The sequence below is a fragment of the Sminthopsis crassicaudata genome, chromosome 2 (genome assembly GCF_048593235.1).
Source record: "Sminthopsis crassicaudata isolate SCR6 chromosome 2, ASM4859323v1, whole genome shotgun sequence".
Lineage (NCBI taxonomy): Eukaryota > Metazoa > Chordata > Mammalia > Dasyuromorphia > Dasyuridae > Sminthopsis > Sminthopsis crassicaudata.
In genome coordinates, this window is record NC_133618.1 from 196,661,851 (window position 1) to 196,681,042 (window position 19,192).

Consider the following 19,192-nt stretch of genomic DNA (forward strand, 5'->3'; position numbering starts at 1 on the left):
AGGAAACTGAAGCTCAAAGTCTGTAAGTGACCTAACCTCATATTGCTTTTATGTTCCTTCCAACATATCTTTAGTTTTATTATGATTCCTTATATTCTTGAGAGGCAGTTTGGCATTGGACATATTAGGCTTTGGGATCAGGAAGGCTTGAGTTTTAATTTTTAATTTTATAGTCTTCACTCTGATAATTATTTTCTATTTCTACTGTAAATATTTGGCTGTATATATATTTGTTTATATGTTATCTCCTCTATCAGACTGTAAGCTCGTTGAAGACAGACTATCTTTAGCTTCTTTCTGTGTCCCCAGAAGCTTAGGATAGTGCCTAGTACATAATAGATATTTAATAAATATTGATGATTGATTAAAGTTTGCTATGACATTTATCAGCTATAGGACCATAGGCTTAATTGACCTTCTTTCCTTAGGTAATTCATTAAGACTCAAAGTTATTAAGGAGATGACAACCTGTATTAATAGGTAGAGTTTCCATATCAGACATTCTCCACACTGATGAAACCACAATTCAAACTGTCTTCCCTGCTCCCTCCCCCATTGACATTACATTTTTGGTGACTGGCAAAGAGATAACTATTAAAACAAATGGGATGAAAACATTTGATTTTTATCATGTTTCACATGATTTACTAAAGTATTATGGTCCTTAACAGATTCATAATTCCCTTTGTTCTTTTTTCATTATACTTCTCCTAGTGTGTAGCTGGTTAGCTCTGAGGTTTAGAGTAGTTTTTCAACATTATTTCAACCAATGAACTTTCAAGGAACAACATTTAATTCTATTCAGTTCAGTTTAGTTTCCATCAATTCAACAAATGTATGTTACATTCCTGTTATGTGTAAGGCATTTTGTGGGACACAATAGAGATATGAGGAAGAAATAAAATTTCATCCTAACCCTCAAGCAGGTTATACTTTGCTTTAGGAGGAAAAATGAGATATTTACACAAATAATTATAATGCAAATTAATTTTTTTCAAGTCCATGAGAGGGGTACAAAGTACAATGAGAATTTTGAGGGGATTACTTTTGGCAGCAGGGCTCACAGAACCTCCCCTTGACCAAGTAGTCCAGCCTTCTTATCCAACCATACCATAGTAATTGACAAAAGGAAATGAGGAAACATAGGATATTTTGGTGCATACTAAATTATTCTAATGGGAATAGGAACTAAACCTATGATTTCATTGGTATAGGAAACTTGCAAGGGAGGAAACTCTCTCTAATAACTTAATTTCCTAGAGAATTATCTATAGTACTGAGAAGTTAATTAGATTACCCAGAATTATACAGTCATTATGTGCCAGAGTCAATTCTTGAACTCAGATCTTCCTGGCTCTGAGACTGGATCTTTAGCTCTTAACTCCTTGCTATTTTTGCCAGTATGCTGGTTAGAAAATAGTGGGTAAAAATCCTGGATTAATAAGTTATTGGACAAAAGCATGATTCTATTTCAAGACTACTTCTGTTTTAGGCAGCCATTTTGCAAATATGAGAGGAACTCATAAAGAGTGGGAGTGCATTAGGGAGCACCCATCCCTACATCTGGGGAAGCAGCTTAAAGTGCTTGCTGTATTATTGGTGAATCAATAGTACCTTTTGTGTTTTATTATAGTGAAAATATGGTTTATACTTTGGATAAATTCTTCACTCCCTTATTCATTCAGCAGACATTTTTGAAGCACTCATTCTGCTAACATTAGAAGACAAAGGATATGATTCCTGCCTTTATTGAGCTCACAATCTAGTGGGAGAAAACTCACAAACACAGATAATTCCAATGCATTTTGATACATACTGTGTGCATTAGAGAGATATGCAACAGAATACTATAATATTACATGAAGTTAGAGAGTAATTGTTCTTACCAACCAAGGGTGTCAGACAAGCTTCCTGAAGGAGGGAGTATTTGAGTTGGACTTTAAAGGATAGGGAATAATGCAAAAAGGGGAAGAATGGGAGGGAGAACAATCCCAGCAGAGGACACAGTCAGAGAAAAGGCACTGAGATATGAAAACAGGACTATGTTTTGTGATGCAAAGACAATGCAGTTTGGCTGAAACAGGGTGTTGGACAGGACAAATCTAGAAGTAGAGTATTGCCAGACCATTGAAGGGCTTGGAAAGACAGGAAAAGGAGTTTGAACTTCACTCATCAACCAGTAGCAATTTACAAAATAATTTTTGGGCAGTACAATGAAATGACTAAGTCTCTGCGTATATATTATATATACATATATATATATATATATATATATATATATATATATATATATATATATATATATATATATATATATATATATATATATATATATATAAAGTTATATAGACAATGATATAAGGATGTATCAGAGAAGGATGAAACTGAGCTTCCATATCCACCTCCTGGATCTGAATGAGGCCAGACAGACCCTTATTTGGTTTCACACAAAGCTCTTTTCAGACTAGAATTTGGCTCATTTTGATTTGCTTGGATTCATCATTATCTTGGATCTTTGACAAAATGAAATTTTCAGTCACTTTTTTTTGAATTAACAAAAGACCACAAAGGAATGAAGGAGAAAAGGGCTTCTATATCCCTTTTGTTCTTATGCTATGAATACGAAAGCTGCACTTTCCCCTTTGCCCAACTAGATTGAAGTTGCCTTTTTAAGATCCAAACTTGTGATTTTACTGATGTAGGGAACTCCTAATGAGGAAACTTTAATGACTGATGAAATCTGTAACTTCTTTTTGGCAGTTTATTATCTTAGAGAGTTGCTTAGAGCACTGAGTTTAGGTCTTGCCCAGGATTATATATGTAGGCAGTGAGGTGGCTCAGTGGACAGATGTGGGGTCTGGAGTCAGGAAGACTGAGTTCAAATCTAACCTCAGACACTTTCTAATTGTATGACTCTAAAACAGTTTGTTTACCTTATCCAGTGGAGGAAGAAATGAAAACCACTCCAGTATCTTTGCCAATGGACAATATGGTGTCTTATGGTCCTTGGGGTCACAAAGAGTTGCACCCAACTGAACAAGAATAAGGTTACACAGACTTTTTGTCTGTGTACAATGCATTATACTGCATTTTAATATTGGGGAAAATAAATGTTTTGATGCTGTTCAAAAATTTGATATAAACCTTTAGAATCATTGAGTTTTAAATTTAGAAGTGTTTCATTAATGGCTCAAATTTGGAAATCCCAACTTTCTTATTTATAGATAAGGAAATTGAGTCACTGAGCCTAAACTCAGCCTAAGCTGGTTAGTGGCTTCATAATAATGAGGGAGTCTGTTCTGAACTCAGCAGGAGGTGATAAACTACTGTATGATAACTTTCACCAAAATATTCCAATGTATTTGAAATTCATAGATTTCCTATAGAGCTGGTATTCTCCATACTCATTTGAGGAGAGTGATGAAAATTTGTATATTGGGAAAAGTTGCATTATTAATAAGAATATTATCTATTCAGTCCAAGAAGCATCTCTATGAAGTGGTCTCCTTGGTGTTAAGAAGTTCCATCTTTTACATTCATGAAAGTAAATATATCAGTTTAGGTTGTTCTTGGATTTACTTTGTCAGGCTGAAGCTAAGCATTTTCCTGGAAGTCCTCTTGTTCTTTGTTTATAAGATTAGGGGATCACAGATTTAGAGTTGGAATCTAGTTAACCCCTTCACTTTAGAGATGAAGTTTAGTCAAGATAACAACACATTCCCACCAAGAATTCTAATTTTTTTTTTTAAGATCATAGTTCAATATGTTTTATTTTAAGCTGCTGTCTTTGACTTTGTTTGTTTGTTTGTTTATTCCCTAGAGGAGTGAGTCAGTTTGAATCATATTATGCACTTGATGCATAATGTAATTTAAGTGGTGCAATATATGGCACAAGGTGAAGGGTGTCAGGAAGTCCTGGTTCTAATTCCAGATCTGCCACTAAATAGGTGTGATCAAGTGATTGGGCCTCTGTTGTTTCTTTTTTAAATTTGAAAGTAATAACATCATCATCACCAACTAATAACAGTGATCAATCAACCAATCAACTAATATTTACTAGGCACTGTGTTAGGTTCATAAATAAAGTAATCTCTCTATACTCTCATTATAATGACATTTATAATCTTTAAAGCTCTACCAATTTTAACATCCCAATTCTAAATCCATCCTGATAGTGAATTGTTTAAAATAATTTCTCTAAGCATTAAATTTAATTGAAAATCAGGCTATTTCTGGGTGTAGTCTCATGTATGTGCTGTCATTAAAAAAAAAAAAAAAAAAAAGTAAGCAAATGTAGATTTTTAAGCTAAAAACAGGTTTTTATCTGATTCACATTAACATCTATGGAATATCCCAAGTGAAAGATGGGTGTTATAAATAAAAAAAATACAAAAAAAAAAAAAAAAGGAATGAGTATTTTTGTAGATGTTCAGTTGTGTCTGACTCTTTATGACTCCATTTGGGATTTTCTTGCTGGGAACTGAGGCATTTACTTCTCCAGCTCATTGGAACTTTACTGAGGCAAACAGTTAAGTGAGTTTTCCAGGGTCATACAACTAGTAAGGGTCTGACCTTGGATTTGAGTCTTCTTGACTCCAGGCCCTATCCATTTCACCATCTGACTGTGCCAAAGGGAGTATAATTATATATAAAAGATAAAGAAGTCAAGGAGAGAGTTTTGGGCTAGAGTTTGGCATCCTAGCTGGCTATTCCCAGCTAGCTAAATAACTTTGGGACTTGGTGATACATTTACTCTGGTTCAGTTTCCTCCTCTGGAAGATCGTCCTTCCTACCTATGACATTCTGAAATTCTAAAATTGTTGCTACTTGGTTTAGGGAACTAAGAAAATAGAGGTGGGAACAGGAGAGGGTACCAGTAATGCTATCTGAACCTTTTTGGAAGAAAGGAAGATGTGAAGAGTAGTAAAAGTCTGCAGAATTGTCTCCTTTTGGGGAAAAGGGATTGAGCTAAGTCACCTGGCAACCTGGGTTCTAGCTAACTTCCATGTGACAATGTAGAAATCACTTAATCTTTCTTGACTTACTAATAGGTTTTTGTCAAATGTCTTTTCTAAGTTTTAAAAATCTTAGGACCATAGATTCAGAGTGAGAAGGAACTCTAGATATTATTTGGATTAATCATTTTACAAAAAGGGAAGTGAGGTTCAGGGAAGTGTATGAGATGACTAGATTGTTCAAAGCACTGGGCTTGGAGTCAGGAAAACTGAATTCAAATTTGGTCTCACTCACTTGCTAGCTGTGTGACCCTGGGAGAATCATTTAGCCACTGCTGACCTCAGTTTTCTTAACTATGAAATGGAAGTAATAATAGCACCTGTCTCTCATAATTATTATGAGGATTTAATGAGATAATAATTAGAAAGTGCCTAGTGCCTGGAACATGGTAAGAGTTATATAAATGATAGCAATGATGGTGATGATGATGACAACTTGACCAAGATTATTCTGGTAATAAGAGAGGCAGAGCTAGAATTTGAAATGAAATCTATTGTTCTTTCTACTGTCTCTCACTGCCTACCCATGTTACCATTTTTGAATTTGCTTTCGATAAAGGAGGGAGTTCAGAATCACTCATGATGTTAAGGATTCAGGAGGTAATGTCTGTGAAGTGTTAGATGAAATGCACTTAATTTTACAGAACTAGTTTAAAGAATGATCATTCACTATTGCCTAAAATCCCAAAATGTGCATTACTTCAAATATACTGTTAATAAAGCCCAAAGCAAGAGCAATTTACAGAATGTAGCGACTCCCTGTTGTTATATGGCAGACAGAGATGGGGTCTTGGGAGAAACTCTGGGGCATTAAACATGAAAGATTCAATAACGATTCCAACCATGAAGTTTCTTAACTAATGAAACGTGTGACCCGTTTGTTATGCTGACAAAGCTCTTTCTTTTTCTTTCATAGGTGAAAAGGGAGAGATGGGAGATGTAGGGCCACCAGGTCCTAATGGAGAACCAGGTAAAGTATTCAGGGAGTGAGAAAAATTCACTTAAAAAATACCACCTTTGGAAAAAAAAAAAGCAGCCCCCTGTATAATAATTTTTAAAAGATTGAAAACAGGAAGCATACACTTTCCTGGTTACACAGGGAAGTACAGTAATTGATCCCATCAAATTATATTTAACATGATAGAGCATCAGTGGTCATTGTAAATGTTCTATCTTTCTTTGTAATTACTACCTTATTTTGATTATGACAAGTGAGAAGATGAATGAATGCCTTTCATTTGGATCAAGGACTTCAGAAGGATTTCATTAGGGCTATTTTAACAAGTATTTTTGAATGAGTGCTCTCTTTTCTATAGAGGCCTTTTCCTTATTTCCACCTGAGATCCCTTTCTTCACATGCTATCTTCCTGACAAATGAAAGTGAACCCCCCTTTTCAGAATTTCCTACATCACTTTTTTTTTGGGGGGGGTAAGGGTGTTTCTTTTTTATCCCCATTATTTCTTGCTTTGTAAATGTTATAGCTTTCAGTTCTTTTTAGTAGGCTGTTAGCTGGAGGATGGAGGTAGGGTGAGGTACAGCAAGTAGGCAATTTTTTTTCTTTAATATATGCTATCATAGCATAATAACTGGCATAATCTTTAGATAAATAGATTGATAGATAAAACATCTATTAATCAGTTGTCAAATACCAAATGCTATGTTAAGTAGTATGAATAAAAATACAAGCAAACAAGACAATTCTTGCCTTTGAGAAGATTACATTCTAATTGGAGAAGGCATCATTTAAAAGGATGCTGGAAATGAGGAGGTAAATGATGGGGCTTTAGAGAACAAGGAGAAGGCAGGGAAATATTAGCAAGGGGCCCAGAGGTAGAACAAAAGGTTTTAATACAAGGGAGATGAAGATGATGGCATGGTGTCCTGTGGCTGGGTCCCCAACAAATTACTTAGTAAGAATTTCTTTCATTGACCATCTGGAGGCCTCTTTTCTCTTTCAGTGACCCTTCCTTCCTTCCTTCCTTCCTTCCTTCCTTCCTTCCTTCCTTCCTTCCTTCCTTCCTTCCTTCCTTCCTTCCTTCCTTCCTTCCTTCCTTCCTTCCTTTCTTTTCCTCTCTCTTTTTCTCCCTTTCTTTCTCTTCTCTTTTTTCTCTCTGCCTTTTTCTTCTCTTCTTTCCTTTCTTCTTTTCTTTTACCTCCTCTCCTTTCTCCTCTTCCCTGCCCTCCCAATCCATTGTGTAGTCATAGGCTTTTTTCCCCTGACCTCTTTCCCATTACCCCTTGATCCCTTTTCCTTGGATACTCTGAATTTCCCATAGGTTTCCATATTGTATTGTATTTAACTGTCTATATGCTATATCCCTCTTCCCCAAAATGGGATGTAAAGACTTTAAGGGTCTTTCCTGCCCAATACATAGTATACAATTAATATAAATATAAATATAAAATAAAATATTATATTTGTAGAAATGAAGAATTTGTTCTGACATGACATAGCATGGTAGATTTTAGAAGTGACGGGGAACTTAGAAGCCATTGAGTCCAACCTTTTCATTTTTATAGATGAGGAAACCAAGGCACAGAGAAATTAAATGATTTCCTCAGAATCACATAGCTAATAAGTCTTTGAGTTAGGACTGGAACTTGGATCTTTTTGACTCTAAGTCCAATATACTGCATTTCTACTCCTATCTGCTTTATTTCTCTTTTTGTTATTGCTTAAGCCAATAGATATAGGAGTTCTAGAATGGGTGTATGCTGGTAATTGCTTGGAGCTGGCAGCAAGATATGGGGGGGAAAGCTGTGGGGCTAGATACAAAGTTGGGAATCTTAGTGTAGCATCCTTCAGAAAGCAGACTAACTTTGTGACATGAACCTAATCATATGCTGCTGACAAGTTGTAAGTAAGAACATAGGTTTTAAGTGTGAATTCTTAGTAGTCACACAACAGATTAAGTTGAGCATTGTCTTTTTGTTATACATTTGTAAAATACAGTTGTAAGGTACTATCTCATTGGATTTTGCCAACACTGTGAACATCCCTGTGAGGTAGGTAATGGGAAGTATTTTTACTCCCATTTTATACATGTGGAAACTGAAGTTTTAAGAAGGGACTTGTTCAAGGTCTTTTTAGCAAGTAGAAGAGCAAGCTTCAAGACCCATCTCAATGGTCTTTCAGCTAGGAGATGCTGCCAGACATTATTTTTCATGGGTATAAAATGCTGCATGTAACAATTTATTGCATTTGTACTGAACTTTATGAAAGTACTTCATATCCACTGTCTCACTTGGTTCTCACAATGCTATTGAAAAGTATGCAGTACAGGTGACAGTAGCTCCATTTGGTATATGAAGAACCTGAATTATGAAAATCAGGAAGACAGTAGTAGAGATGGAATAAAAAGGCAAGCTTTTGGTCATTTGTCTTACTATCTTTTGTTTTCTCTAAACAGTTATCAAATGCTTGTTTTGTGAGCCCTATGCTAGGCACTGTGGGGAGGGAGGGAGAAGATCCAAAGTTTAAGTAAATATGATCCCTGCTCTCATAAAGTTCAGATCCTAGTAGAGGAATAAGCTCCAAACACAGAAAACTATAGTTCACAAAATTCCATAAGTGCATTAGAAAGATGCAAATTAGTGTCATGTGAGGTCAGAAAGGGAAAGCTCCTTAAGAGGGAGAAAGCTTCCTGAAGGAGTTGATATTTGCATTTGGTCTTAAATGATAGAAATTTGACAGGCTAAGAATGAGATACAGTGCTATGAATAGAGAGCAGAATGAGCAAAATCTTGAAATCTGGAAAGCATAAAGCATAATTATTTCATTGTGTCTGACTCTTGGTGATGCCTTTGGGGTTTTCTTGACAGAAATGCTAAAGTGGTTTGCCTTTTCATTCTCCAGCTCATTTTACAGATGAAGAAACAGAGGCTAACAGGATTAGGTGACTTGCCCTGGGTCATTCAGTTAGTAAGTGTCTGAGACTTCATGAAGATGAGTCTTTCTGATTCCATGCTCAGTGTTCTATTAGATTCACCACCTAGCTATCCCTTAAAGAGCAGCTATACCCAGTGGTGCATAACCACAAAAGGCAGGAAAGTCAGAATGACATCAGATTGTGGAGGATTTTGAATGCCAGGCAAAGAAACTTTAACTCTGTTCTATAAGGAATAGGAAGTCACTGAAGATTGTTGTGCAACGAAATGATATAACCATATCCTTAAGCAAGAAAAATTATTTTGATAGTAAATTGGGGAAGGACTGAACCAGGATGAGAGCAGAAGGAAATTATTGAAATCACATGGGTGAATGGTCAATAGAACTTGATTGTTGTGGAAATAAATGGGAGGCCATGGATGTCAGAAATGATTAGTAACAAAGATTAAATTTGTGATAGTTTGGATATAAAATGAAGGAAAGAGTCAAATTTAACTTTAGTGTTCTGAAAATTTAAGACTTGGTGAAAGATGGTAGGTACAACTGAAAAATAGTGAAACTGTGACAAGAGTAGGTTTTAGGGAAATATAATTAGTATATTTTTTGAGTAATTGAGTTTGAAATGCCAGTGGAATACTAAGCTGGAGACATCTTGTGGTAATGGAGACATGGGCAAGTAACTCAATAGAGAGGTAAAGGCTACAGATATAGATTTGGAAGTCATTAGCCTAGAGGAGGTAGTTGAAGCCATGGGAACCTATGAGGCTATTAAGGGGAAAATGAGTAGAGAGAGAAGAAAGAGGTCCTGGTACAGATCCTTGGGAGGCATTCATTCTAAGGTGCTAGAAAGAAGAGTGAGCAATAGAGATAGTGAAGTAGCTGTTTGAGAGATAGGAGGAGAACCAGCAGAATGTGAGTACCCTATAGGAGAGTGTAGATAATAGTGTCAAATGCTACAGAGATGTCAAGGATGCTCAAAGAAGAGCATTGGATTTAATAGTTGAGAGATGAGAGAAATTAGAGTGAAATATTTTAGTAGAGTGATATGAGCTGACACCATAGTGCTAGGAACTGTGGAGAACAAGTAGAGACATTGGGTACAGATATTTTTTTCTTCAGAAATAAAAAAAAAGAGAGAGAAATGAGACTTTAGATAGATGAATTTAGAATATTTATCTATCTAATTATAGATTTACATATATATATACATATATATATATATATATATATATCTTCCTTGTCCAATACTACCACATTAACTACATTAAACTAACTTTAATACAATAGAATAACAACATCATATTCCAAGAGAGGATGTGGAAAGAGGGAAAAATATGGAGATTTAGATTCCAAGAGCACCCAAGTGATAGTTCTGAATATTATCTGAAGATACTTTGGTTTACATGCCACTTATTTTTATATGCTGTCCAGATATTTATATTCTCCAGAATACTGACTTCTGGTTCCACGTAACTGTATGATATGATTAGAACATTATTGCAACAAACTTTTTTTAGTCTACCCCTCTCCCATACAGAGAGTTTAGAAAGCTGCTTCTAGCCAGGAATTAAGTAGATAATCAATTTAACCCATTTCTTTTGCTACTGTCCAGGCTTATGATATATTAGAATGCTAAAATGCCAATGGATCATACAAACCACTGACCAGACTTATGATAAATTGTACCACTAAAATGCTAGTAGATCATTCACTGATTTCTAATTTTAAGATCTTTCTACTTGCTACTGTCTCAATGTTTTGTTGAATTAGAGAGTTGACCTCAGATTGCATTACTGAGAGATTATTTTACCCAGAGTCAAACAGCCAAAGTATGTCAGAGGCAAGCCCTTTGTACTTCAGTTTCTCTCATTCAGAAGGCAGTTCTCTATCCGTGATCCTATACTTCTCTTTCACAACTATTTAAATGCAAATAAATCAATTGCATCAACATGTCCACAATGACTTAACAGTTATTTAATGTAAAAACAAAACAAAGCAAAACAAAAGCCTACATTGTCATAGTTGGTTTTTTCCCCCCTCTAATTTTCTCTTTAATATAGCCATAGATAAGAGGCAAGATGGAATAGTGGATAGAGAGCTAGTGTTAAGAGTTAGGAAATCTTGAATTTCCATACTGTCCCTGAAACATCCTGGCTATGTAATCTTGATTAAATTCCTTACCCTCTTAGTGTCCTTAGCAACACTCTTAAGATTATAGATTGCAGTGCAGGAACAGATCTGCATTATTAGAAGAAATGTCTTCATTGACAGTTCCTTATACTGATGAAATCTCAATCTAGTTGGGGAAAAAAAAAAAAAAAGTAGTTCTTGGTTCTTCTGATTCTGCTTTCTCCACTCACAGTATTTCATACAGGTCTTTGCAGATTTCTTTTTTTTTTTTTTTTTCTCTCCAGAATCATCAATCATAATTGCATTATGATATTCCATTATATTGCTCTACCTCAGTTTATTCAGCCATGTACCATTGGATGGATATTTAATTGTTTCTTGTATGTGTGTGTGTGTGTGTGTGTGTGTGTAGTTGATTAAAAATTTTAAATATGTCAATAATGTGATACAAGGACCATGACAGTTAATGAAGGCAGGGACTGTCTTTCACTTCTTTTCATAATTGTCAGCATTTAGTGTCTGACACATAGTGGGTGCTTAATAAATGTTTATTGATTTATTGTTTGACCACTGCCCTATGCCCTGGGACTCTGACAAAGTGCAGTGTCTTTAGAAGTGTGTGACTGGATATTGAAGGCAAGTGAAACTTCATATGAGATAATGTAATACAAAGCTCCTTATGATTCTTAAAGCTATACATACACACACACACACACACACACACACACACAGGCTATTATTATAAGGAAGAGTTGAGGGGAAATAGGGATGATAAACTAGGAGAGAAAAGACTTCCATGAGACATGATGACTACTTAAAATAACACATGAGATTCTCTCTCATGGAGTGGTTGGATTGATTTTGTATAGCATACAGCGCAGAACTAGAGTTCAAATTTTGCCTCTGATCTTGGGCAAGACACTTAATGTCAATGGGCTACAGGTTCCTTATCTGTGAAAAAAGATTAAAGTTGATGGCCTCTATGGGTTTTTCCTGTCCCAGATCTATGACCCTGTGTGTGTGTGTATGTATGTGTGTGTTGAGGGAAGGGTTAGATAGGACCTCTTAGACTCTTTTCAACTTTAACTCTTTGGTTGTCTACTAAAGAGGTTATAGAGGGGAAATCCTCTTTTGTGTGGCATTTGAGGCTCTGTTTGACCAAATGAGGCCTAAAAAAATCCCTACCAATTCAGACAGCTATGAACGGGCAGCTATCTTTAAATAAATGAAAGGCTATATTACAGAGCTTGACTAGTTAATTTTTATATCAACACTGTCTACTCCTGGGAAAAAATAAAAATCTAGTAGGAAGGAGTATGATTAAGTGCAAGGAAAATGTTTTCATCCTTCCCATTCCAAATGTAAAGACTAAGTTACCAAAGATTATTCTTTTCTTAGAGACAATTTTTTAAAAATGACATAATTGATATCTTTTATTTTTACTTCATTTTCGTTTCTTACTATTACTATTAATAGTATAGTCTATAGTGGACTCCATAGTCCACTTGGAGAGACATTCTTTATAAAAAATTAAAAAGAAAGAAGAAAAAATTCAGTAAAACTACCCAACACATCAATTGAGCTAACAGTAAATACGTTGTTCCATGCCTGTAGTCTACCATCTCCCTCAGAGACTTTAAAATGCATCTTGGTGTAGTCCAGGGGCAGCTAAATGATTGAGTGAATCAAACATGAGATGGAAAGTCAGGTAGAGCTGAATTCAGATCCAGCCTCAGATAACTTCCCAGCTGTATGACCCTGTGCAATTCCCTTAAACTTTTGCGTAAACTCTATAAAATAGGAATACTAGAATCTATTTCCTAGGGTTGTAGTAAAGATCAAATGAGATAATAATTCTAAAGTGCTTAGCATAGTTTCTGGCACATGGTAAGAGATACATAAATGTTAGTTGTTCTTGTTTTTATTATTATTATTGGCTGATGAACCTGAGCAATTCATTTAACCTTTTCAGTCCTCAATTTCCTCTTTTATAAAATGAGGGGTCAGAGTTAATGACTTTTAAGGTTTCTCTTCCAGCTTTAACACTATAACTACTACATGAACACTAGACTAGGATTGAGGAGGTTTGTGTTCTGTGATTTCTGGTGCCTTCTTTAGCTTCTGAAATTCTCAGTTTCCTCTTTTATAAAATGAAGGGTCAGAGTTATGACTTTCAAGGTTTTTCTTCCAATTTTAACACTATAATTGCTATATGAACACTAGTCTTGTGATCTATGATTTCTGTTACCTTTTTTAGTTCTGAAGTCCTCAGTTTCCTCATCTGTAAAATGATGCTGTTAGATTTGATGGTGGTTTCAGTTTCTATTTTGTAAGTAGGAAATATTTGCCTTCTTAGCTTGTTGCCATGTTTAACCTCATGATGAATGAACCCTGATCTTCATAGGCATACCTTGTGAATGTAGCCAGCTCCGAAAGGCCATCGGCGAGATGGATAACCAGGTGGCTCAACTGACAACTGAGTTAAAATTCATTAAAAATGGTATGTTCATGTTCATGTTCCTCCCCCCCTCCCTTCTGCATTTTCCTCCCCTCAAAGATAAAATTGCTCTTAAGTAATGTTGCTATGTTATCCTCTTTGCTGTCTGTGTCTATTTTCTTTTTGTGGTGTGCATTAAGTTTGTTTATAGAAATGCGAGTGCTCACTTTTCAGCACTGCCCTCCCCCGCAGCTGTCGCTGGTGTGCGCGAGACAGATAATAAGATATATCTGCTGGTGAAGGAAGAGAAAAGATACATGGACGCCCAGCTGTACTGCCACGGCAGAGGAGGGAACCTGGGCATGCCCAAGGACGAGGCCGCCAACGGCCTGCTCGCATCCTACGTCAGCCAAGCCGGCCTCACCCGAGTTTTCATTGGGATTAATGACCTGGAAAGAGAGGGCACTTTTGTGTATTCTGACCGATCCCCCATGCAGACCTTTAACAAATGGCGCAATGGAGAACCCAACAATGCTTATGATGAGGAGGACTGTGTGGAGATGGTAGCCTCTGGGGGCTGGAATGATGTGGCCTGTCATATCACCATGTATTTTATCTGTGAATTTGACAAGGAGAATGTGTGAGGTTGAGGGCCCCTATTTAATCTCAAGCAGGGTCTGGCTAAGTCACTACTTGTTTATAAAGTAAAATTATTAATGCTACAGTCTCCAAGTATCCGACAACATCAGATAACATGTACAGCTGTAAATATGAGAAGTATTTCCAATATCAGTGTTTACTCTTCAGAAGGGAAGGGTTTTAGCCCATCAGGGCATCATTCATCTTAGCCTAAGAGAATGTACTGGGTTTAGAAGGAAAAGAAAAATGTTTCTCAGGTTGTGATTTTTGAAGTAAAGTTTTAATATCTTTTTTACTTTAGTCAAAATGTTAATTGTGTGGATGTCGCTCAGAATTGTTCCCACTACAGAAAAAAAAAAAAAAAAAAGCCCTTGGCGGTCTCTAAGCTGTAAAATGGAATTTTAAAATGTTACAATAGTTACTCACAGATATTGGCAGTGGGGGCTACAGTCGCCTAGTTTCCTTCTGGTTACTGTGGAGGGGGAGAAAGAACCCTTTCTTCCTTTTGCAGAAATTACTGTGGATGGTTTGAAAATATCACTTTTTATTTCTGTATGCCTGCTGGGCTTGAATTGCCCCAAAAGGAAACAACTTTGCTGTGCTTCAAACTTGGATTTCAGGAAGAAAAAAAAAATTACTCCCAAAACAAATCCCTTTGAGTGAGTGTCTCTTTGTGCCTATATTATCTGTGTTCTTGCCTTTATTGTCACACCACTCCATTGGCCCATTTTTTCTTCCTCTCACATTCTCTAGTCAGAAACCAACTAACAAAACCCTTCATGTCTCTAAGAAGAAAATGAAAAAAGGAGAGAGTGCTTTTCAAGGTTGGTGTTTCAGGCAACTAATTTATTCACTTCACCAGAAGGCCTTGGTAAATTATGTGATCAGGTGGTTTACCTCTGACATGAGCACTCAAAGGACAAAGGATGTTATGATTTAACGCTGGAAAGGGCCTTGGAGATCATCTTTCTGGTTCTATCCTCTCATTTTACAGCTTCCTAAAATGAGTCTCAGAGAGGTGAAGGTCATTTGTTCAAGGTCACACAAACTCTAGAGCTAGGCCAAGATTTGGACATGGTCCTTTGACTCAAGATTCAATGTTCATTCCATTACATCAATCCCTTTACTGTTTACTACTTTTTACAGGCAACTATCATGATATAAAGACATTTCCCTCATCAACCACTGTACTAATTCCTAAATTAATCATACCTTTGAGGTAAGGTATGAAAGGTGACTTTTAGAGAGCAAATATACTATCTGGGAGGAGTAAATATTTAGTGGGCTCCCCTAATGTATAATATCCCCATTCCTTCCATGCTGCCTCGGGTTTGAAATACCTTATAGGTTAGCATCTTCACAGAATCACAGCTTGTGAACTGCCCTGCCCTCCAAAGTGTTAATTTTTACAAAGCTAAAGGACAAAGCAGCTCAAAGCAAAGGATATTTAGAGAGTATAGTCAAATTAAATAACAAGATTTTTCTTTTTTTTTTTTTTCTCAATAGTATTTTATTTTTCCAAATACATTTAAAGATATTTTTCAACATTCATTTTTGTAAGATTTTGTGTTCCAAAATATTCTCCCTCCTTCTCCCCAAGACATCAAGCAATCTTATATAGGTTAAATATGTGCAATCCTTTTAAACATATTTCCATATTTGTCATATAGTACAAGAAAAATTAGGCCAAAAGGGGAAAAAAAAAACCATGAGAAAGAACAAGCAAGCAAACAAATAAAAAAGTGAAAATACTATGCTTCCTTCCACATTTAGTTTCCATAGTTCTCTCCCTGGATGTGAATGGCATTTTCCCAAATGACAGGATTTTTCTTCTCCATGCTGGGGCATTTAAACAATAATCAGAGCACAAAAAAAGTAACACAATTATCGCATTATGACTATTAAAGGGTGCCCAGGTAGAAAACATGTGACCAGTGAATAAACATGAAGGACATAGATGGGGAGTGTATATGTGTGGGAACATGTGTGGCCAGAGCACATACATGTAAGGATGGGGGTGACCAGGGTGAACACTTGACTGAGACAACTCACTCCTCATTTGGCAGAGCCTTCAGTGTTCCCCAGACTTGCCATTTGCTGTGCTGCTTTGTTGGGGGAGCCCATCTCTCCTCTCTGCTAGGTACCGCATAGTATCTATCGGGTCTTGCATCCTCCCAGCTTTAAATCTATGTGCCTGTAATGCTCTGGGTGATCACATAAATAAATTTAGAGAGGAGAACAAAAGGACTAGGGTTAGGCTTGGATCCTTTGTTCTAAATTTCTGACATTATTATGCATACCTGCTAGCAATGAAATCCCTAGAACAAAATTGATGGTCTCTATTCATTTAGGCACTGTCTTGAAACGGGATACTGAGTGTTTGGGACATGATTCAATGAAATAAATATTGGCTTTGAAATTATAGGGGCTCAGTGGATGGTATGCAAGACCTGGAGTTTGGTTCATCTTTCTGAGTTCAAATCTGACCTCAGACCCTTACTAGCTGTGTGATCCTGTCCATACTTAACCTATTTGCCTCCGTATCATCATCTGTAAAATGATCTGGAGAAGGAAATGCCAAACTATTCCTGAATCTTCACCAACAAAACCAAAATGTGTCATGACAAAAATGGCTGAAAAGCAGCAGCATACTTGGAATTGTAGAGCTTGGGTTCAAATTTCATCTGAGCAATTTTCTACCTGTGTGACCTTGAGGAAATAATTTTAATTCTTTGGGTCTTGATTTCCTGATTGATAAAATGAAGAAGTTGGACTAGTGATCTTTAAGTTTCCTTCCAGTTCTACTGTGATCACAAGTATGGGGAGCACTACTTGCCCTCTGAGTGAATCTCTGAGATTCTATGAATTTAGTTCACCTAGGCTCAAATTCTTTTAATATAGTTTTCCCCTCAGGAGAAAATTTAATTGCTTTGTGGGTGAGCCTGATAGCCTAGCCATGAAAGGCTGCTCTATATTTATTATCTGTCAAGTTGGAAAGGGGAGTGGTGGTCATATTTGTTCTTAATTAAGTTTCTACTTTGGCAAAGCCAGCTCTGCTTAGTTTCAGAGAGCAGATAGCCTCAGCTTTTGGTACCTTGTTCAGCCTCTTTCCTAAATCCATACTCTATTGGTTTCCTTCATATAATGGAACTTTAATCTATTAAAGAGAAAGAATGTGCTTTCTCTTCATAAGGACCAAGTATTTTTCATGACCTACCTATTTACCTGTCTTTCCCTCCTTCCTTTATTATGGGGAAAAGGGCAGGATGTTAAGTAGACACCAAATTCTATTCCAGAAAAAGGATTTATAGCTGATGGAATCCTTAGAGATGGTTTGCTTTGAACCACTCATTTTACAGATAGGAAGCTGAGGCCTAAGATCCAAAGAATGTAAGTGTCTTGCTAAAGTCAGACAGTAATATCATAACCAGAATTCTGATTCAGGTCTTCATATAATGAATCTAGTACTCTTTCCAGTCTAACTATTGAGGAAGGATAAATATACATTTTATTAAACACCTATTATGTGTCAGGGACTTTGCCAATATTTTGCAGTCCTCACAATAGTTCTGTGAGGTAGGTGCTGTTATTATCACCACTTTCAAGTTGAGGAAACTGAGTTAAGTGACTTAGACAAGATCACATAGCTTGTAAGTAGCCGAGGCTGGATTTGAACTCAGGTTTTCTTGACTCCAAATTGAGGGTTCTTTTATGGTGCCTCTCAATACTGCCTCTCACCTCTTGACTGGGCATGAATGCCATAAAATAATCTTGAACTTGTTGGTAAAGATTTTTGTGATAAAGAGAATCTGGTTTCTAGGATGTGTTTGGGGCAGGAGATTCCATGGGAATCCTGTTTCCAGCTCCAATTAACTGTTAGTCTGTAAAGATTTTTACTGTAGGGAAAAAGAGCAAGGCTAGGGTCTGGGCAAGCCCTGCAGTGAGGGATAGTGGAGAGCTTAGTGGTTCTGGAGTCAGAGGACCTGGCTTCACATTCCTTCTCTGTCACTCTTTACCTGTGTCCATCACCACATCACTTTTACCTGTCTAGCCCTTGGTTTTCTTATCTGAAAAATGTGGGGTTAGACTAGATGGTATGTGAAGTCCCTTCTAGGATTATGATTCAAATTGGTCTGTTCAGATTTTAAAATTTTGAAGTTTAGCCATTCAATTTTGAATCCTAGAGAAATGGCAATGAAATTGTGGGGCTTCCGTGCTGTACACTTTAACAGGGAGCTAGGAATAGAATAGTTTTAGTACTTGTTGAACTTTAGAACAGTATCCTGTTCTGAGGAAACTGAAGCAGACTGTGGTTAAATGACTCACATACAGCTATTGAGTCTAAGACCAGATCTGAACTTAGGTATGTATTCCTTCCTCCAAGACCTGTCCTCTATCCATTGCCTCACCTAGCGACCATTTTCTATCTTGCCATACAGTAGATTCATTGAGAGGTAGCAAAATTCCTTGGAAAGAGTACTGGACTTGGAGTCGGAGGAACTGTATCCAAATTTTTATCCTAACTACTTACTCACTGCCTGTGTGATTTTGAGCAAGTCACTTTAGTTAGTCACAATAATTTAAAATTTTTTTAAAAAATTCTAATTTGATTTACTATTTCCCCCCAGTTAAGGTCAAAACAATTATTTTTATTTGTTTTTAAGATTTTTGAGTTCTAGGTTCTTTCCCTTATCTCCACTCACAATTAAGAAACTACATGTAAAGTTATATAACACATTTCCATAAAAGTCAAGTTCAACAATCATTTATTAAGCTCTTACCACGTGTCAGATACTTACTAGCTGTATGACCTAGAGCAAGTTACTTAACCCTGTTTTCCTCAGTTTTCTTCATCTGTAGAATGAGTGGAGAAGGAAATAGCAAATGACTCCAAAATCTTTGTCAAGAAAATCCCAAATGGGGTCAAGAAGATTAAACGTGACTGAATCACAACAAATGTGTCAGGCACTGCTAAGTGCTGAGGATACAAGGTGAAAAAACAGTTCCTGCTCTCAGGAATCTTAGAGGTTAAATAAAATAAAGATGGTAAATGGTTTCTTTTCAAAATTCACAAATCCCCT

The 19,192-nt window shown here is 36.5% G+C and overlaps 1 protein-coding gene across 3 annotated transcripts in view; it reads left to right on the forward strand.

Moving 5' to 3' along the window:
- COLEC11 (collectin subfamily member 11) overlaps window positions 1–14,406 on the forward strand; it is a 65,990-nt gene extending 51,584 nt beyond the window's left edge. For 2 of the 3 annotated variants that reach the window (XM_074288056.1, XM_074288057.1), the window contains exons 5-7: window positions 5,932–5,985; window positions 13,440–13,535; window positions 13,707–14,406. In XM_074288056.1, the coding sequence (XP_074144157.1) occupies window positions 5,932–5,985; window positions 13,440–13,535; window positions 13,707–14,116 (560 nt within the window). In that variant the 3' untranslated portion in view covers window positions 14,117–14,406. The remainder of the gene's footprint in view (window positions 1–5,931; window positions 5,986–13,439; window positions 13,536–13,706) is intronic. The other variant, XM_074288058.1, reaches the window with a different exon arrangement.
- Window positions 14,407–19,192: the final 4,786 nt, after the last annotated feature.